We start from the raw sequence: 23,174 nt of genomic DNA, 5'->3' as shown, positions 1-23,174 counted from the left end.
ATTAATCTCATAGTTTCTTATGTTTTCATGACAAAGTATTAAATTTGGAGTGCATAAATAAAAGAATAATTGTTATAATGTCTTATTATAATTTAAACTTAAAGTTCTTTCTTACATGACACTTGTGCTTTGAAAGATTTCTATATTCCACACCTTGATCCAAGAATGTACAACATATTAAATAGAATACAAGATGAGATTTGAATGTATAACTCAACCCTATAAGCTAGGAGAAGATATAACAAGTATTCAAGTGGAATTTATATATATTTAACCTAGTTTATCTATGCTGCTTTTGTGGCATAACAACCTTGACCTAGTCTCTAAGTTATCTATTGGGTCACCATCAGTGACAGCAAGCTTGGAATGGAGAGGCACATATCTTGCTCTGGACAGAGGTTTGGTGAGAATGTCGGCACGCTAGTTCTTGGTGGATAGTGAGAGATATGTAGTTTGCGCATTTGCACGAGTTGTCGGACATAGTGGTAATCACGTGTAATGTGCATCATACGTGAGTCAAACACTTGATTTGAGCATAGATAGGTTGCATCAATGTTATCACCAAACAATGTAGGTGTTGGAGTCTGAACTCCAAGTTCAATCAATAGGTTCATCAGCCACATTATTTTTGCAGTTGTAGTTGTAATGGAGCGATATTATGCCTTCATAGAAGATCGTGCCACTATTCTTTGTCTCTTGGACAACTATGAAATAGGATTTCCACCAACATATATAAGAAATTCAGATATTGATATTTTATCATCAAGATTACCCCCCCGGTTTCTTGAGTGTAAAGTCAAAGTTAAGTGTGAGTTTGAGATATTTCATAATTCTTTTAAGTTGCTAAAAATGAATTTGAGTTGGTTGATTCATGAATTGAGACAACGTTTTGATTGCAAATGATAGGTCGGGTCTTGTGAGAGTTAAGTATTGCATGGCTCTTAGAATACTTTGAAATGATTTGGCATCTTTAGCAGCAGAGCCATCTTGCAACTTAAGAGGAGTGGAGGTACATAGTGGAGTGCTTGTAGGATTGGCTCCAGACATGTTAAATGTGTCTAAAAGATCATGGATGTAGCCATGTTGAGTGAGTAGGAGACCTTCCTTTAATGGTATAAACTCAATGCCTAGAAAGTAATGGGAAAGCCAAGGTATTTAAAGGAGAATCTAGAAGATAATCCAACCATGAACTATTGTAGAAATGCAGCTTTGTTGCTAGTAAGTAAGAGATCATCAACATACACTAAGACGAAAGCTTGTACTTCATCCTTATTGTAGGTGAATAAGGAACTGCCACTAAGACTAGTTTGAAATCCAGAATTCAGGACAAAATTATTGAAAGAATCATGCCAAGCATGAGGTGCTTGCCGTAAGCCATAGATTGGTTTCTTTAATTTGCAAACATGAGTAGGGAACTCATTATGGACAAAACATGGTGGTTGCTGCATGTAGACATCATCAACTAGAGTGCCTTGTAAGAAAATATTATTGACATTAAGTTGGTGCATAGACTAGCCACGACTAAGAGCAATCGTAAGAACTACCTTGATTGTTTGAGGCTTGACAACTGGTGAGAATGTTTCTTTGAAATCAATTCCAGGTGTTTGTGTGAATCTTTTTGCAACCAACCTAGCCATGTATCTAGAAATGTCGCCATCAGGGTTTCTTTTGATTCTGAATAACCATTTACAACCAACTAGATTGTGAGCCACTTCCCTTGATACTAGAGTCCAGATACCATTCTTTAACAAAACATTAAATTCCTACAAGCAAACTTGTCTCTACTGAGGAATTTTAAGGGCTTGAGCTATAGTGGATGGTTCAAGATTTTCAAGAAGATTGTGTTTGGTGAAATCTAGTATTCTCTTAGGTTTGAAGATGTTGTGCTGAGACTTGGTGATCATGGGATGACTTCTAGTAGGATTGGTGGGAATTGTTGTGTGTGATAGAGAGCATGACCGTGGTTTAGATGAATTTGTAGGTGGTGAAGGATTAGTGGCCACTACAAGGTCCATTGCTGATAGTGAAGGGACATGAGGCTGCATAGAGGATGAGTTTGCCAAAGATGGTGCGATAGTGACATAAATTAGTGTATGAAGGGTGGCGTCTGGAGGATGAGGAGTGGATGATGTAGTGTGTTTATTGAGATCATGATATGGGTAGGAATCTTCAATAAAATTCATATGTCTGGAGACATAAACATGATTGGATAAGGGGTCATGGCACAAATAAGCATGCTAGGAATGAGATAACCAAGAAAGATGTAGGCAATTGATCTTGGTTGGAGTTTATTAGGAGAAGGCCTAGCTATGGAAAACATAAACAACTAAAGGAATACAATTTATTGTAATCAGGTGCGTTTTGGAATATGATTTCAAAAGGTGATTTCATGCTTATGGTTGGAGTTGGCATTCTATTGATTAAATATGTTGTTGTTTGAAAAGCATGAGACTAGAATTTAGCTGGTAGATTGGCATAGTGCAATAATGCTTTATCTGTTTCCACAATGTGTATGTACCTTCTTTCTGTTGTACTATTTACTTCAGGGTTATGAGGAGGAGAAGTTAAGTGAGTAATATCATGTGTGGCTAAAAAGGTTTTCAGTTTTACAAATTCTCCTCCATTATCTAGAAAAAAATGTGACAATAGGTAAATTAAAAAACTTTTCAACAATTGACTTGAATTGGATAAAGATTGTAAACACATTTGATTTATTTTTCACTAGATAAAGTCATACATATTTGGAATAATGATCAACAAATATCAAATGATAGGCAAAGCCATCTAAAGACCTAATAAGGGTTGGTCCCCAAACATCAGAACAAATGAGTTTCAATGGTTTATTACTTGTGAGGTAATGATTAGAGAAATGTAGTTTGTGACTCTTAGCACAATGACATGAACTGCATTCATGGGAAGAGGGAAGCTTTATTAGAATTTGATGACAATCTACTATATGTTAGGTTATTTTGGAGGAAGGGTGACCAAGTTTATGATGCCAAGTGGAAACAGATTGAAGACTAGTAGTGAGTGCTTGAGGAGAATATTTGATGATGGTAAATGGAATATGATAGAGGTCTTGCCTAAGAGGTCCTTGCACTAGAGACTAGCCCGACTTCAGATCATTGACAACAAAGTAATCAGAGAAGAATTCAAAAGTGCAATTGTTAATATGGCATAATTTAGAAACTAACAACATATTAGATTGAATATTAGGAACACACAAGACTTGATTTAGATGGAGTGGTTTAGTGTTGGTAGGGGATAGATGATTGGCCAATATGAGTAATTTTCAAACATGTGCCATCACTAACCATGACTTGGTCAGATCCTGGATAAGAGTTAGCCAAGGTCATCTAGTGAAGGTCTTGTGTTACATGATGAGAAACTCCAGTATCCAGAATTCAGCTAGAGTTCTGCACAACAGGCTGATGGTGTGCCATGTTAACTAAAGATCTTGGTCCAACTTTCTTAGGATAGCCATGAATCTTGTAGCACTTTCTAGAAACATGACAATGTTTCTCACAATATTGAAATACCACTTTAGAATTTGGAGTATGGGAGAATTTTTGTCAATGAGGTTGTGATCTATAGTGTGGGTGGCCTCTACTGCGTAGGGCTGCATTGGATGTTGCAACAAGTGGTTCAAAATTGTAATTAGTATCACGGGATAGGATTGACTAAAAATCCATAAGTTTCTTGTAAAGTTTGGCATATCTGATAGGTGTTTCCCTGTTGCAAATAGCAGCAAAGATTTATTTATAGTCATTACTCGGTCCATTTAAGGTGTGAATTATCATATCAATGTTGTCAAGAGGATGACCAATGATGGATAGTACGTCTGCAATGGCTTTAATTCCTTGGAGGTAAGCATCCATAGGTTGTGTGCCTTTGGTAAAAGTTGTGAAACGTTGTTTGAGAACCTTGATGTGGACATGGGATCGACTAGCATAAATGGTTTTGAGGATGTCTCATGCTTTTTTGCAGTTTTGACAGTGGCAAGATGAGCGACTATTGTTGCAGCCACAAAGGAAACAATAGCATGCAAGATCAGTTGATCTTGACGAATCGAAAGGGTGAATATAGGATTTATAGTGATATGATGTGGCTCCAAGTGTTTTGAGATACGAGACATGCTACTATCTACATAACCTATAAGATCATATCCTATTAAAAGAGGCATAAATTGAAGACGATATACAAGATAATTGTCACCATCAAGTTTGATGGACAATGGAGAGCCAACATTGAGTGTAATTAGCTTGCCCATGGAGTTGGAAGGATTAGTGAGTGGAACATGGTTAGTTTTTTAGATGGAGGAGCTCATCATGAGAGAGCAGGCAGGATCAGAGAAGAAGAAAAATTTGCGGTTAAACTATAACAGCTCTTGATACCATGAAAGATTTCTAAATTCCACACATTGATCCAAGAATGTACAATAGATTAAATAGAATACAAGATGAGAATTTGAAAGTGTAACCAAAACCTATAAACTAGGAGAAGATATAACAAGTATTCAAGTGGAGTTTATCTATGTTTAGCCTAGTTTATCTATGCTACTATTGTAGCATAACAACCTTGACTTGGACTCTAAGTTATCTATTATGCTTAAGGCCTTCAACAACTATGTTGAATGATATAAATATAAATATATGTGTTGTTATTAAGTATTGGCTATAATTTAGATTTATTAGATACTTTTGTTTTACTGTCTACTTTATGTTTCCTAATTGGAAAATTTTAGTATTGTTGGAACTGATAATCTAATAATGTATAACAATTTATATTTGTTTAATACTATTTCTTCTTATAATGAAATCTTGAATGTAAAATCATGATGTAAGCCCACTAAAGCTCAATGTGGATCAAAAAGTCATACAAGCAGTCGGTCATCTAGTTGGACTTCTAGTGAAAGCAAACTAAAAAATGATTCATGAAGAATTCAAATTGACAAATTGTATCATCCAAATTATGGGTATAAGCGGTTCCGGTTTAAACTGCAAAACCGATGGAACCGAACCAAACTGCAAAATGTGATTCGGTTTGGTTTCGCGGTTCGGTTTGGTTATTTTTTTAAGGAACCGTTTATGTTCGGTTCGGTTTATGGTTTTAGAAATTTAGGAACCGTTGGAACCGAAACGAACCGCATATTAAAGAAATATATACTAGGGATTAAGGAATAATATTTTATTATTGTTTATATTCTTCAACCAATTTTTAGCTTAAATTATCAATTTTGTGTAAATTGTAGTGCTATATATGTTACTAAATTGTTATTAAGTTAGTATTATATATGTTATTAGTTACTAAATTGTTATTACGTTAGTATTATATATGTTATTAGTTACTAAATTGTTTCCTAATGTCTTATGATTTGGAACATATTTTCCAACTTTTGTGATATTGAGTTTGAAACTAACATATATCATATATTGTTATACATGTATTGTTACATGTGTTACTAATTATGAAATGTAAGTGAGTTTGTTCTTCTAAGTTCTTATTGAACCAAAGTTAAGTTCTTATTGAACCAAAGTTAAGTTCTTATCAAGAATCTCATAATTCTTGTGGTGAACGTCACTTAGGCTTATCAAGCAATTATTTGTTTGTGGCACCATCCATTCCACATTTTTTCCATATTCTTCTTTCTTTCTAACATTCCATAACACTTAACAAAATTTCAATCAAAAGACAACCGAAACAGAATTGTTTGTCCTCAAATCACTTGGTAAATGCAAATTCGGGAATGTATATATATATATAGGATTTGCTAACCAAGATCAAGAAGTTTTTTAGTTGGAATGAGTTAGCATTATGCACCAATGTTTTTGGACAAAATTAATCCTCCTATTTTTAGATGTAATATGTTTAGTAATAAATGTATTTTCATAATTTCTATTTTACAAAAAGTTTCACCCCACTCATCCATAATCCTATCTCCTTCCTATTAACCGACTCATCTCAAACCAAGAAATCTCCTCCATCCCCATCCCAGATAGTGACCCGCCACCACTACGGCTGTCAGCATCGCCACAACCGGAACCATCACCTATGATAATGAAGAGAGTGGAAGAAAATTGACTTCCCCAAATCGAGTATCATGAATCAATAGGTTAACTAATCTGATCGGCGGTGACCCACAAAAATATGAGTTCGGCGATGACATATGTGGCTAAAGTTGTTCTATCTCATAATCACCCGAAAAACATGAGTATCATGAACCATGTTTTAAAATGAGAATTATAAAATATCCCTATTATTAAATCTATTACATACTCCAAAAAAAATATATTTACCTAAGTTATCAAATCCCTATATATATTAATTTTAAGTCAAAAAAGTCCATTGACTAAACTCATCTCGTCGAGTTATCGCGTCTGGTGACATTGCATCTAGTGACATGTGTGAACAAAATCAAAGTCGCATGCATCTAAAACAAAGTATTCCCAAGTGATAATCATATCCAATGACCACCACATTTAACAACTTTAACAATATAATCTTGTATATTGTTTAGCATATCTACTCGTCCAATCATTTAAACTTGTATGTTTGTTATGCATATTTATTGTGTTTTCTAATGATTCAATTAGATATTCTATATCTTGGTAAGAAAAACTTAATATTCTATAAACACGATATAATATAATCTCTAACTATAATTCATGCACACACACAAAAAATGAATCTATGCACACACAAAAATAATTAAAATCATGTGAGCAATATACAAGAAGTCTCATTAAAGTGTGAAGCTAATGACCAAAGAGAAAACATATAGATATGTCAATGGAAAAGAACTTGGAGACATTGAATGTGACATATTTAATGTGAAGTTTAACATGTCTCGATACACAATGAATAAATAGAATAACTTTATTCTAGATATTAAGACTCAACGAAATAATGCATTTAATGATTATTTCAAATAGACACTATGAAAATTATTAGAACATTCTTTGAAGTATTTGAAATTCGTCTATAAAAGAAAGGAGAATCTCACGAAAATAACATATAAAAAAGATAATAGACAAATGATTCACAAGAATAAGAGAAAATATAAGTACATATAAACTTTATAAAATACTTGGTGTTTATGTTGTAGCGGAAGACACATGGATAAATTTAAATAGAGAAAATGACACCGAGAAACTAACGTGGTTCAGCAATTTGCCTACGTCCACGTTTGAAGAGCAACAATGATATTATCACTATGATAAAAGAGAATTACAAGTTCATTCAAGTGTTTCACTCACTTCCCAAAACCCAAGTACACCCACTATCACTCTCTCTCAAGTATATCTTAAACACTAAAATATTCCTCACAATATTAGAACAAGNCAAGAGAAGAAGAGAGAATATGCACTAAGGCTAGAATATTGGTGTGTCTTACAATGGCTTGGAGCATTCCTATTTATAGTGAAAGCCTTGAGGATTGTATAGCCAAAAACAAATATGATTCACCACAACCTCTTCTTCTCATTGGCTACAAAAAAGGTTTCACTATAGCCACTCATTTTACTTGGCCACATCATTCCTTTTTTCTTTTAAGCCAATATTTAATAGTTTAGAAATTCTATTTATATAAAATTTAGCATTCTTTGTAATATCTTTGTTAAAGGAAAACTAAGCTGAGAGTAAGAAAAAATATGAGAGTTTGTAGATCTAATACTTGAGATTTATTTCTTTGTAGGTCTCAAAACTCAAGTGACCCTAATATTTCATATTCTCACATGGTGAGTCACTAAGATCAACAAACACTTTAATCATAGAGCCAAGAGAGGTTTGCTTATTAAGGAATACTTAGTTGTTATAATTTGAAGAGGCTAGGTCTAGAAAAGAATACTTGATTAAAGACATGTTATATACTTGTAAATAATGGAAAATCCTTATAAGATAAGAGACTAGACAGAACTATTGAAAGTGAACCAATATAAAAATTCTAACGCTATTCTTTCTATTGTTAAATATTGATTTTGATTATTTCTTGTTATGGAGAATTAAACTTGTTGTAAGATAATATTTTTATACAATTGACATTTTCCTTTTCTATTTAATCATATAATTGCTTATGAAAGAGTTTCATTAAAGTACATTTTTTAGAAAAATTAACAAACACAATTCAACACCCGTTGTTGTGTTTCGTGTGCCAACTTCACAAATTCCTATAAACCTATATTATGGTGGTCTTTCTATAATCCTGAGTCGGTTTTGATCAGGTACAAACATTAACCTGAAAAAATTAAATTGGATGGAATAGGAAAATATGTGTGCCTCTAAAGGTGAGGGTGAGTTGATTTTTAGAGATCTTACGGTTTTTAATCTTACTCTTCTAGTCAAACATGATCGGAGAATTCTATGAGCAATACTTGTTAATAGGGGCAACCATACACTTTAAAAGGGATTAGTTTCTTATTCTTAAGGTGAGGGATATCATTGGTAGTACAAAAAAATATGGTTGGAGAATCATGACATGTATAGAATCTATATGCAGCAAAACCTTAAAAATTAAAAACCCAACAACTTCATTTTGCTAATGGGTAACTTTTCAATAAAATATTGAATTGGGTTGTCGCAAATTACTATAAAGAATCATCCTATTTAGAAGAACTTGGACAATATTAGGCAATTTGAAAACAATTATGATAAGCCAGGGATTATTTTACAGGTGGTTTTGATTTTGTACTTAAATAATTAGAAAGTAAGATGAAGATTAAATGTCATAAAAAAATTTGGGGTTAGATTTGCTATTCAATATGTCAAGACTTTGATTTCTTTAACATCACTGGTGTACTAATGAAAAGATCAATTCCTTGAGTCATTATCAAAATAACTTGTAATAAGCTTGGACATTATCTTTGACTAATCAATATGTCTCTATACTAGAAATTAGATCCATTAGATGAGATATTCTACTTCATATTCAAGCGCATGGTTTCCACCATACATTCAGTATCTACCATCATATTCTAAGTGATCAAGCTAAAATAAGTAGTAAGGACAAAATTAAATCATAGAAATTATTGTATACACATGAATACAATGAAATGAATCAAAATAGATACATCAAAATGAATATGTACATCTAATATCAACAAGGGAGAAGTTAGTTACTCATTACCATGGTAACTAACACAATGGAAAAGAAAAGATGAAAACCATCAATGAGAGAGCACAAGGCAAGCTCCACAAGGTTGCAATGCATATAATCTTCAAGTCTCTATTTTTAATGGGTTATAAAATCCCTAAAACTAAACTTAAATCTAAGAACTCGGAAAATAAGAAAGAGCAAAAGTTAGGTTACAAGTCATATGTTTTGTTATTTTTAGTCCTAGAAATTCAAAGATAATAGTTGAGCAGATTGAAATTTGCTCAATAAGTGTCTTCCAATTCACTAGACGAAAGGAAATTTGCTAAACGAATTTAATCTCCATATATCTAAAAAGTTCTCACATCTCATTGTTCATATTGAATTTCTAAATTTTTTGGACCTTATCCTAATATTTTTCTCGATCCAACAGCGAAGGAATATGGTCTTGCAATTTTACTCAAACAAATCTAAATTGAAACCTTATTTTTTTTTATCAAAACCTTAAAGGTTAAATACTTAGCTCAATCATCATTTATTCGTGCATATATCAGTTCTAATCATTCTCTTACAAGTATCAGAATATCAATGGAGAGGAAAGTGTTATTAAAAGTGAGATAAAGGATCCGTTTAGATTTTGGAGGGAAAACAAGAAGAAAAAAAAGGCTTAGCAGTCCCATTTCTCTTTCTCTTATTTCTCCTCCAAAGTCTAACTCCTAAACTAACCCTTATGATCATTAGTTGTCAAAACCATAGAGATTTAAGGTAATTAAACCTAAAGTAAATTCAACTTTGAATTAAACTATGGAAGTACTTATAGATATGCAAAAAAATGATGGAATCATATGTCTTTCAAAAATCTTCTTTCTACATGATATTGATATTATTAATAATATTCCCATTAATAAAGGTGTAAATATTTCCAAGTTGAACCATAAACTGATGGAATTGAACAAGACTAAAGCGAAAAATATGGTTCTGTTATCGTTTTTTAAAAATCATTTGTATCGGTTGAGTTGACATTTCTATAGGAACCAGAACAACGAGAATCGAACCAAAAACCAATGAACAATTAATAATTGGATGATACTTGATTGAGAATATTTTGATTCCTCATCGCTCTTGTAGACTTCTATAAGGAAAAGTAGATAAAAATTATTTTTAGTTTTTGAGTAAAGAGAAGTTTATGCTAGATAGTTTTGTAACTCAATTAGTTCACCCTTTATGTTTATAGAAAGTTAGTTAGTTTCCTTGTACTATAAAAGGAAAGTTAGTTTGTGTAACCAAAGCAATGTAATTTGATTCAATTCATTTTCTTCCTACACACTTCCGTATACATTCTTATTCTTCTCTATTTTTCTTACTTCTGCAATATTCACAACAATTTACACATTTTTCTGTTCCCAACAAATTAACAATATTTTACAATGGAAGGATAACATTGTGCCAAACTTACAAACACTTGACATAATTTAACATGTTTCATTATAAAAGTGAATAGATGAATCAAACTATGTTCATGATTAGTTTAGTTCAGTTCTATTCCAATAATGAAAAAAAGCATAAAGCAGACTGAATAGAACCATCCCTTTTATTAAGTTTGACATTGATGAAAGGTGTTGTTGTGAGTATACTCCTTAAGGTGGATTTCATAGCAACCTATGGGGTTTTCCAAGAAAGCTTTGTGGTCCAGTTATGGTTGAGTATGGAAGAGGAAGGTTATGGGTAGACTCTAGTGTAGAGATTTCCTTATGTTGAAAGACTATCAACGTATATCTAAGCGGCGTATTCTCTTAGATGGAGATAGAGGTATGGAGAATCTACACCACAAATTTAGTTAAGGGTTGAGCTCTTGTGACATAGTTAAATTTACTCGAACGCGAAAAGGGGAGAAGACTCTCATGTGGAAGAAGTCGCATGAAGGAGCTAGTGAAAAAATGAGCAGGATATTCTTCACGCTAAAGATTATTATGCAAATGGCACATAGTCCATGTTGGATCCAAACCCATGACTCAGACTCAACAGAGAATCTAGTTCCTCATCATGGTAGACGCCATAAAGGCGGATCAAGGAAGCCAATTTCTAGTAATAAGCGTGGCATGACATCCATGATTGGGTTACAACATAATGAATGAGAAGATACAAACCATAATCTGGCTATGTTGGATATATGGTCTTGGATCGACACCCTTATTTAACAATCTAGTTCACAAGCTTTAGAGTTGATGTAATGGGTTGAGGTAGTATATTATATTATGTACTTTGTAAGACCAAATGCAACAATCATATTTTATAATAACATATTGGTAATAGCTCGACACTACTATAGATATAAGCACAATTGCCAACTTCATTATTTCTCTTCATTAATATATTTCTTCTATTAGATTACTTCTTCCAAACAAATTTTTAAGTGTAGGTTGGAATGGTGTAAAAAAATGTCTGGTTAATGAACATGACGTCATGTCCTGGTTACATTACTTAAGACAACTAGAGAGAAGCTTGAATGATGTTTCTATGCCTTGAAAGGGAAAGAAAAATCTCCCAATGCGATTTTATTTGTGCTAAATAGGCCTGTATAATTATTAGTTGAGAACTGTCTTATTTGTGTGTTGGAGAATTATATAATTTATAAATAATTGTATGATCTAAAGAGATTGAAACTAATTGAATAATATATCAGTAATAAATTTCACGATTCATTGATCCATCTATTTGAATCGGCATCCGATTGAAAAATTAATTTCTAAAAAATGGAATGTTTCAGCCTGTCCAATCAAGCTTTAAATGAAGTATTTGAGTTTATCACCAATCATAAGCATTAAAATATAATTCATTATTTTACCAAGGTATAAAAAGTAGATTATATTGAAGGTTGAAATGAGAGAATTTGTCTCAAACAAGGAGGGGAAATTTTGGTGGAGGCGCTGGCACAAGCAATCTTGAAAAGGTTAATTAGTGTGTTCAAACTTGTTATAGGTCTCTATTATTATCTTTCTATAATGGTCTTTCTTGAAATTCACTTTCATTTTTTTTATCTTTCATGAACCAAAGAGAAGCAACTATTTCACAACCTCCTCAAAGTCAAGCTAGTGATCAAGAATCAAAGTGGATTTTGGCTTAGAATTTCTGAAAGACATTGTTCATACACGATATAGAGATGACAGATATGGATTCTTTCTAGTAGCCACTTACTGGTGCTTTAAGTTTCAATGTTTCTAAAAAGAGAAAAGAAAAAATAGAATAAAACCTAGATGTGACACATTCCTAATGGTTTGTTTGCGAGTTAAGTTTTGAAGAGGGAAAAAAAACTTGAGCCATGAAATAGACAGTTAAGATAACTCTGAAACTTTCCATTTCCCATCATTCTTTTGATTGAAATTTTCTAGCAGAATCCTAATATACAAAATTTTCCCTCTCAGATTATCTACAACTTAGTACAATTACATGGTTATAGCACTTGCAGTTTAAGATCAAGGAGAACATGAATATATCTGGAAGAGATATTGAGTAGATTTTAAAGCAGTTAATAATCCTTTATTGCTACACTACATTCAAACAAATTTCATTTCATTCCCCTGAAGAGCTTATAGAAAAATCAAATACTGAAAATTATCAATTCATTGAGGCTATTAATCTTCCTCAGAATCTACATTTGATTCATCCAATGAACATGTGACATGTCTTATCACTTACCTAATAGAGTTTAAATCAAACTCTGCAATCAACACATCTTTACAACTCCATAGATTCCTTAACATAAATTGACATTTCAATACCATTGAAACATATTGGTAAATCTCATCATTTGATACTTCTTCATTCATGTTGCTTTGACAACAATATTGAACTATCTGACATAGCATTACCTTGACTTTCCACATGTGGTCTAATGAAAGTTCTCCTCCACCAGACCTCGAAAGCTCTCTGAAGATTCGGACAACTATAGCCGGTTTTCAAGAAACTTCCCAACCATGAGAGCAAAATGCTTTGTTGATCCTCAAGAGGCAAGGTGAGAATTGTCCTACCGATTCCTTCCTCCACAAGTTTCCCATCAAATGACCTGCATCCATGCTGTAACCAGTTATAGTCATTCATTAGGGGTTGTAGCCATGTCTGTAACAACAATTGCCGCATGTCCTTCGATGGCAACAGTTGCCCTCTACCGATGCCAACAAAGAGTCTTCCGGAAATGCAGCTAACATGATAACGTGAGACAATTGGCAGCTTTACATGTAACGATGCCAATTCCTGCTGGTTTGCCCACATCAATGCAAATTCATCAGCTGCTAGTTTGTCAATTAAAATATCGAGCAACCATGACAAGTTATCGGCTTCAAGGGCTATATGCTTTACTATAGGATCTCTGTCATCACTTGGTTTGTCTGAGAAGGCTGGTTCTGCAGCCTGCTTGAAAAGAGACAATAATGAATCCAAGCAGCTTCTGCATGATCCATAAATCATGTCATTACATATTACAGATGAAACAGCTTGGCTTGAAAGACTGTTGTTATTCTCCCTAAGGAGCTTCAGAACTATGGATTTCATCTCTCGGCGACCTCTTTCCTCGTTGCTATTGAGAACAAGTTCGATAATTTGGAAAAGGGTATCTTTTGGGACATTAGAAATATCAGAAGAGACTCGTTTCAGCACAGGGTTGACCCTAACTCCTGCTTGAAGTCGTAGTACAGTTGAAACCACCTTTTCTTCTTCCTCGTCTCCAACCCAAGGGACTGCTTCCAAGTAATCCAAACATGATTGGATACATGAGCTGAAGCCAAGGAATTCTGCAACCTGTGGGGATAATTCTGTTAGGTTCTCTAAAAGACTTTTAAATTTATTTCTCCTAATGCCAACATAGTTCTTAAACTTTACACAGAGAGAGAAAACTAAGCATATATCATAAAGTATAATCAAATGAATTCAACTACTTTTACAAATCCTAGTGTCAAAAGTTGAATATCATATGCTGTGCAGATCAATCAAAGTGTACTGAAGGTAAGTAAAATGTAAATGCTACATATGCATGCATGTTTTATTTGGAGTTTCATAAAATTCAAACAAAATCATATCGAAAAAATTAGAAAGTATATTATTAATACTTATGTTAACTTGAAAACAGAAAGACTCTTGCACCAGGATCTAATGGCACCCTCTCCACTAGTTCACTTTTCGGGAAACAGACAGCACAAATGGGGTCAAATCGAATGTTGAATTTATGAACAGAACATAAGATAAAGAAAGAAGGATATTTTAACTTGATTTAACTTATTGTATGTGTTATCTAATTAGAAGGGCATTGGATTTCACACATAGAATGACAGAAGAACAGTTTATTCCTATCACAAAAGAATAGAAATGCTGAAATAACTGGGAGACATAAAATGAAGGCATTGTGTGGCAAAATGTAATGAATGTGGTTTTAGGCACTGCATTTTCATTACTAGACCTTGTAGAATAGTAAGTATATTTTGTGAAACAAAATTGTTATGATCTAGTGGATATAAGGATTACCTTCAGTAATAACTAATATTTTTTAAAATAAAAATACCATCATGTGAATCACCATATTACTACATTGAAAGGATTCATCAATTACTCAACAAGAACTCATGGAGGAGTAATATAATATTAGCATTGATATAAACAAGTTTCCAAGCACAAGACTAGTTAAGAGGAATAATTAATCGACACCATAAAGATAATCTCATGATTACATCAGCTGTAAGAATGAAAAAGTTATAGCAACAATACATATTTCATCCCCATAATTGCATCATTCAGCATATTTGAATTAGCATAGTAGCAGCCTATTAGATAAATTACCTTTAGTATTCGAAGAATGCGAGAAACACTTTGCTTCATAAGCCGCTGCTTCATATCCTTGCAGTACATGAGACCAACAGTTTCAACATATATTTCAACATCCTCACAATCATCAATTTGAAGACATGACAAACCCGCTTGTTCAGAAAGTTTATCAGCAAAGAAGCTACTCTTCTCAGTCAGAACATCCCTATTCACACTTAACTTCACACAAAATCCCTGCTTTCCTAACAAAACCACCTTCATATCACAAGTTCCCGGTTCACCAAACTCAATAGCTACCTTCCTTGGCAAAGTTTCAATTTTGGGTCTAGGGCCTCTATCTGCTGCCACAGATATTCTAGCTGGAGTTCTTTCAGGACCAGAACTACATTGTTGATCATCAGAAAGCAACAATTTTGATAGGGTAGGTGCAGCTGCAGAAGCTCTTCTCTCACTCACCGGAACTGGCGCTGGCTTTTTCTGGACACTAGTTTTCAGTGGGGGCGAACATGGTGCTTTAGGTTTATTCATAGGATTTTGAGCCTTGAGGCTTTTCTGAAACACAACAGGTGAAGGGCAACACCAAAAACCTTCAGGGGTGACAGCTATTGGAACATTCTTAATCTTGGTTTGGCCTTGCCCCACCCTTGTAACCTTAATTTCTGCCATACTTAACAAGTTTTCACAAACACACACTGCTAATATGGAACAACACGATTATGATGGCATCACAATAAAAATGATTGTAGTTGTAATCAACACAGAACCAAACAACCAAACAAGTCCTTGTTTCCAATGTAAAAACAAAGATTTTGATGTACTGGCAAGTCAATAAGAGAAAATATCTCAGCAAAGTTTGCTCCTTTTTCTATAGAACTTCACCTCTTCTTTTGAATACACTATTTCTTAAACTTTGGAAATAAGAAGAATGAACAGCTTAAATCTTTGTAGGTGATCTCCTCTTCCACCCAAAACCAAAAGGAACAACTGCAGTATAACATAAATTGCACATGAGAAATGTTCAATGTAACTAAAAGTTTAACATATACATATTTTTTCTCAAATGGGTAAAGTGAACCAACAAGGCATTAGTCTAGTGGTGTAAGGCTCTATTAGATGCCCAAGATGACCAAAAGACAAAGGTTCTTATGAGCGACATTTATTGGGAGGGCAATCACAAACTCCTGAGGGATTAGTTTCTTAATCGTGAGGAGTAAAGTCATATGAAATCCAAATTCCAAACACAATAGCAGGAAAAAATACACCTTTACTTTAATTTTCCTTGAGAGAGAAAAGTGATTAAACCATTTTCAAAAGTATAACCAAAGAGTTATATAATCATGCTCTAGTAACTAGTTAACAACAGATCACAGATATAGCAAAAACTAACAAATGAAATAAATAGAGAAAGAAGACAAAAACACTACTTACCAAAAGCATAAAACTTAACAAGAAATGGGGTCATTCATTTCCTATGAGAAACCTTACAAAACCAATGTCTTATATGAATCCACAGTGTGTGGGAAAATGATTGAAGAGGAGCTGTTGTGTTAAGCATAAAGGGAACCAGTGAACATAGAGTTGCAGAGAGAGAAGGGTAATTATTAGTAACTAGTATTTATTTAGTGCAGTATGTGTAGTTTAGAAGAAGTTCCTCTTTGGTCCTTAAAGTAGAGCAACATCACAAGGCCCCAAAAAAGCAAAAGGGAATGAAGGGAATAGATGATGATGATGATGGCTCATGGGATGGCTATGTTTTTTCACTTTACCAGTTCAATATGCTTTTTGATGATTGTTTGTGTGGTGGGTCTCAGAATTTGGTGCATCATTTGGTCCCAAACTACATCATTGCATTTAGTTGGCTCTGTTTTAAAAAGGGGTGAAAAAAGAAGGATGATTATTTTGGTAAAGGATGGCATATGACCTTAGCCCCTCGGTTAAAAGAAAATTTTATGGTTTAAATTAGTAACTAGATGTTAAAGCATTAAAGTAAATGATTCATTCTTGAAAAAAGTAAATGTCTTTATGATTTTTCTTAGATTTTTCTTCTTGTAGTTGTCTGTGTGAATGTTGTTAATAAGGTGTTGGTCAGTATAATAGTTTAACCGGTAGTTCACTAATTAAATTGCATACCGGTGAAATTAGATATACATATATAATCTATTAACATTAATGGTAAAAAATCAATAAAAACCAATATTTTTTTATTTTCGTTAAAATTTTAATTTTAAATAAAATTGGTTGTATGACTCACGTTCAATTGAAAATCGATCGATACATTGATTTTGACCAGTTTAAGCCGGTTTTGACTGATATGATTACATGACTGATATAATTATTGTATCATACTAATATTGGGATCGGTTCACCCGGCCAATATGAAATGGTTTTAACAACACTAATTTGTATGGACCACAAGCCAGAACACGAATTATATTTTTATGTTCCAAATCAATCACACTACAACAAGTAATAAAAATTTTCCATTTTTATGATATTTTTCTCAAACTAGTTAGCATTTTTTAATAGGATTGAAACATAAGGAAACTAAATCTTGAGATAAATAATCTCTATTACTTGAGTCGAGAATCAAACAACTAGACTTCATTATGTAAAAATTTCGTACGGGCTCTAATTTTCTATGCAGAATTCGGTACTCAAACAAATAGTGGGCCTGCCTTCCATTTATTAATGAGATTATATGTGTCTCAATTGCTTTTAGAGACCGTAGTTAGATTTTCAAGGCTGGGGTGGGGTTAGTGGAAAAAGGATAACATGTCCAAAAAGTTCATATCTTTATATATAAAATCAATCATATTCAAATAAGTAACATAAAAAATTATTTTATGTTTTTGTTATTATTCTTTTTAATTATATAACAATCTTTATTCGGATTGATACACATTAAGATATTTAAAATGAGACAAATGATCTCGATTCCGGTCAGTGAGCAGCAGGTACAGTAAAGATGACGTATGCTACACATTATGGAATGACCTGGTTACCCTCTACTTCAGGATCAAGGGTACAGGTGGTCCTTTGTTTTTACCAAAAAACACTGAAAAGGAAGAGGCAGCTTCAGACAGAAATATCAAATTTGGTAGCAAAGTTTTAAACTAAATTTATTTTAAAAATAAAACCAAACTCTGTCAAAATTTGTTTAATAATACTTGCCAGTTTTTTTATTATTTTCTTTATGAATTATACGGTTCATTACAATTATCTGTTTGAAATTTAGATTGTTACTTCTTAAATATACAGCCTTATCAGTTTAATTTTTGAAATGGTGGGTGTAGTTGTTAGTCCTAAATGGATATCAATATATATTTTTTACTAAAAGTATTATTAACATGTTGGCGCGCAATAAGAAACCCAATATTAGATTTGGTTTAAATCATGTGAGTCTATGGGTGAGAAGGCAACGGGGCCTGGGTGGTTGTAGGTAATGCTTACCGTGTATATACTTGTATTATATGAGGTATTCGTTGGATATTTATCGTTTCAATTTTAATTATATATTTTTATATTTTGTAATAATCATATATAAAAATAATTATTACATGAATAATAATAAGATATATACAATAAATTTATGATTGTAATACAATCACTTATACTTATTATGAAATCTATATTATTATTATATTATATTATCTATATCTATTCTATCTATACTATACTAGCGTGTTGACATGCACTATCGTGCCTGTCAACTCGCTTTCCTATCGTTTGTAATGTATAGTTTGTATTTTATAAATTCAAATATAATTTTTTGCGCTAAATTTACTCTTGAATTTATTCAATAGGTCTAATATTCAATTTTTTAAAAACACTTTTAAAATAAGAAGAAAATAAGGATAAAATAAGAAAATAATATTATATGGTTTTTTGGTAGAAATAAAAAGATATTGAAGGCAAAATAGGAAAACACAAATTACATCATGATGGGTGGTTATTTTGTGTTTTCCCTTTATTAATAGTATAGATATAAAGTCAAAACTTGAAATAACTTCTCTCATGATGTAATTTTCATTTCCTATATTGTTCTTAACATTATTTAATTTTTACAAAAAAACTATTAATCCTAAGCAATTACCACCAATACATTAATTAACCACATATCTCACCTTAAATTAAACATTATCATAAACATACAAAAATATAATATAAAGTACACCGAACACAACAAATACATTTTAATTCAAAAAAATGAATTATATAAAAATTGAATATGTAGTATCACACAATATTCACTGGCAGACACGAAGTGCATGTACACACTAGTATTATATAAAGCCAAAACATATTATAACAACCTACATGGCATAATTTCTATTTACCTATTTTACCATTATTTATCTATACTATATATAAAGCCAAAACATGGTGTAACTTCCACCATAGTAAAAAATTTACTTCATATTTCACCTTTAACATTATTTAATTTTTATAAAAAAAGATATAACCCTAAATAACCATCAACAACCTATTAATTAACCATATTTCTCACCTTAAAGTGAATATTATCATAAATACAAAAAAATTATAATATAAAGTATAAATAATACAACAAATATAATTTAATTTAAAAAAATGAAATATATAAAAAATGAATACGTAGTACTAGCATACAATATTGACGGCAGGCACAGTGTTAATAAAATATTTGCTACATAAACAATTTCTATAGAGATTTTTATACAAAATATAAAAAATGATAATTTCTCACATTATATAAAGATAAATTAGTAGCCCACAATATTCAGAAAGATATATGATAAAAAATGTCTTAAGTAGTACATCATCATTGAAGTTAATTAGAAGCCGTATGGTAGTTACATTAAAATTTGTGTCAAATTAGCTAACTACCAAACAAACCATCACACCATACATATATTAAGTAAAGGGATAATTACAATCATGCTCATTTTTTTATTAAATTAATATCTAATTTATACTTCTATACTAATTATTAGTATGTCAACAAATATTTTATGCCTACAACTAGCATTTTTATTTTGTAAAAGTCGATATTCAATCTCTATATGTTTCATTTATACTTCTATACTTATTATTATACTAACTATTAATAAAGGCAAAACAATAAATAACTACCATCGTAATATATTTTTTATATTTCAAACTTATCTTTTTGTATTATTAATAATTACTTTAAACTTTATGTATATCATATCAACTACCATATGGTATATTCTAAATTTTCACTCTCTATTGAATTTATATATTTTATTTTATATAAATAAAATAAAAAGGTGGGTGACCGGCACAGAGTGCTGCTCGACTCGCTAGTCTATACTATATATAAAGTCAAAACTTGAAATAACTTCCCTTATGGTGTAATTTTCATTTCCTATTTTGCCTTAACATTATTTATTTTTTACAAAAAAACTATATAATCCTAAACAACCACCACCAATACATTAATTAACCACATATCTCAGCTTAAATTAAACATTATCATAAACACACACAAAATATAGTATAAAGTACACCGAGCACAACAAATACATTCTAATTCAAAAAATGAAATATATAAAAATGAAATATGTCGTATCACACAATATTCACCAGCAGACACGAAGTGCCTATACACACTAGTAATTAATAAAACCAAAACATATTATAACAACATACATGACATAATTTTCACTTACCTATTTTGCTCTTATAATTAATAATTATTACAATATTTTTCATACAATAAAAAATATAAATGGAGGTTAGAGAAAATTAGATCCATTAAATATATCAAACTACCAATGCATTTTTAATAATATCACAATTCATTTATATATTTTTATCAAAAAATTATAATATCATGTACAAAAAAACAATATGATTCTCTAAAATGAAATATATAAAAGTTAAATATTCAATACTAAAAAGTAAAAATACAGGTCGGTAGACACGAAGTGACTGCCGACACGCTAGTTATATATAAAGCCAAAACATATTATGGTGTAATTTCTACTTACCTATTTTGCCCTTACAATTAATAATTATTATAATATTTTTCATACAATAAAAAATATAAATGAAAGTTAACTTGTACAATTCATTTTTATATTTTTATCAAAAAATTATAATATTGTATACAAAAAATAAGATATAATTCTCTAAACTAAAATATTTAAAATTAATTTTTGAATACTAAAAGTAAGAATACGGATCGACAAACACAAAGTGACTACTAACATGCTATTAATATTAAATTAGATAATATATAATCTTAAAATAATTATTATTATAAATATATCGTTACACATAAGTGTCATAAAAATCGTTTTTATTCGTAAGTTATTATTATAAATATTTATTACATTTATTTTTACAAGTATTTTGGGATCAACTTTTTTATCATCCTTAATCTAACTTGCCTATAAATTCTGTCAAAGGAAAATATATAAGTTCTTGTCGAATCTCAATATACCCTGTTCCAAGTTTTCTCAATTTACATTAGAATATTAGATAATAATGCTTTTAACATTTCAGAAGTATTGAACTTTGATTTCCAGCATTGACTTTTATTTAATTTATATTATTTTATGAAATATAATAAACTTGTTGACAATATGGTAAATAAGTATATTTATATGTCTCTGGTGAATTATCTTTTTCTAAATAATATAAAAATGTTATTTTATATTTTTAATTAATACACATTTTCATACAAGTTATCTCTTTCCCATTCTTGCACATGCCCAATTATTGTCAATTGACTCATCTAAAGGTCAAATGACCATCGCTGTAGTGTGCAGTAGCGGCATAGGATCCCACCCAACATAAGCTTTGCCACCATGCCTTCTGAATCACAGTGCCACTTTATGATTGATTTGCAACAATCCTTTTCTTGTGGCCCCTTCAATAGTAACATGCTCAAGAAAAGGCTTTATTCAATTTCAAAATCTCTCATGTTGCTCCTCAATCAAACATTTCTTTGTGAAGCTGCTTTTTAAAGTGAACAAATTAACAAATCACCACTGTAACAATTTATCATCTCTAAGCAAAAAAAAAAAGCACGAGCTCATCATGAACTAGATATGTAATAATTATTTAACTTTTGACTTGTTACATTATATTTCTCTTTGCAATTATACAAAGTAGTGTCATAGCTTTATTGTGTAATCATAGAGCTTTGTAATGATTCTATTGGATTAACTTTAAATAATATGGGGATAAAATAGTTCAATATTGAAAAAAGTAGGATAAGTTGAAATACACATTAGTGGTAAACTTATTTAATGGATTTTTCATTTTGTTCAGTTGTTGAATATCTTTAGTTACTTTTGGCAAACATGATCATCTGTTTTTAATGAGGTTTAATTTTCTGTCTTATGCTAATTAAAATATTATTTCTTATTTTTCAAAATTTTCATTTATTTATATGACAATATGTGATTAATATGAGACATGAAATAAGACTCTATTAGGAATGTCTGATATTTATCCACTTTTGGCTCCCTTATTTCTAATAAGGGTATTAAAGTTAAAGGTTCAACGAAAATGAGATTGGTGGATGATAGTTGTATTTTTTGTATTATCAATGATATTCTCTTACCATTTAATAAGAAACTAATCTTTTTCAGAGTGTGTGACTGTTTATCCCAACAAATGTCATTTTAGGAATCAAATCATTTACATGTTAGTCATTTTAAGAATCAAGCAAAACCTCATACTATTAAATTAACTTGTTCTATTGACATGATAATTGTATGTGATTAAATGTGCATACTTTCTCTTACACATTTGGGTACTCAAAAATGTTCTTATTATAGGGAATGGACATATATTAAATATTAACACTAAAGGGGTGGGATTTCAAAAGAAATACAACCTGTTTTCTTGAAGAAGCATCAAGAGGAAAAATCATGCTCACATGCCAAGTGGCCTTGGTCCCCATGGAATCATTTCGCTCGCTCTACGTCCGAGATTAGATATCGTTAAGGTAAGGGAAAAACACATTTTACATCCTAATGTTTTGTAATGTGTAATTTATCCCCAATTTTTGAAAAGGTGTACTTCACCCCTTAACTTTTCTCAAGTGTGCAAATAATCTCTTGTTGCATATTTCTTCCAAATGTATGTAGTTTATTTCACCCGTTATCCTTTTTACCACCTTGTGTAGTTGGTTCAAATTAATTATTGATTTAGTGGTATAAAATGTTAAAAATTCAATTCATAAGAACGATATTTATTGAGAGAGTATACATCCAAAAAAAATTATTTTCTCATTTAAAATATAAGAGAATATCATTGA

The 23,174-nt window shown here is 31.4% G+C and overlaps 1 protein-coding gene across 6 annotated transcripts; it reads right to left on the bottom strand.

Moving 5' to 3' along the window:
• LOC109348265 (BTB/POZ domain-containing protein At3g50780-like) lies at nucleotides 12,800-16,783 on the bottom strand. Of its 6 annotated transcripts, none has more exons than XM_019588605.1 (3): nucleotides 16,328-16,783; nucleotides 14,915-15,883; nucleotides 12,800-13,882 (listed from the first exon to the last, which is right to left on the bottom strand). In XM_019588605.1, exons 2-3 carry the CDS (start codon nucleotides 15,563-15,565, stop codon nucleotides 12,908-12,910), a joined length of 1,626 nt encoding a protein of 541 aa, XP_019444150.1. In that variant the 5' UTR covers nucleotides 15,566-15,883; nucleotides 16,328-16,783; the 3' UTR covers nucleotides 12,800-12,907. The 6 variants fall into 6 exon arrangements, with proteins under 6 accessions (XP_019444150.1, XP_019444152.1, XP_019444155.1 ...); XM_019588607.1 differs by having other exon boundaries at nucleotides 16,347-16,783; XM_019588610.1 differs by having other exon boundaries at nucleotides 16,380-16,783.

Source organism: Lupinus angustifolius, chromosome LG05, assembly GCF_001865875.1.
Source record: "Lupinus angustifolius cultivar Tanjil chromosome LG05, LupAngTanjil_v1.0, whole genome shotgun sequence".
Lineage (NCBI taxonomy): Eukaryota > Viridiplantae > Streptophyta > Magnoliopsida > Fabales > Fabaceae > Lupinus > Lupinus angustifolius.
Note: the sequence above shows the minus strand (reverse complement) of the source record. Positions and strands in the feature narration are given on the sequence as shown.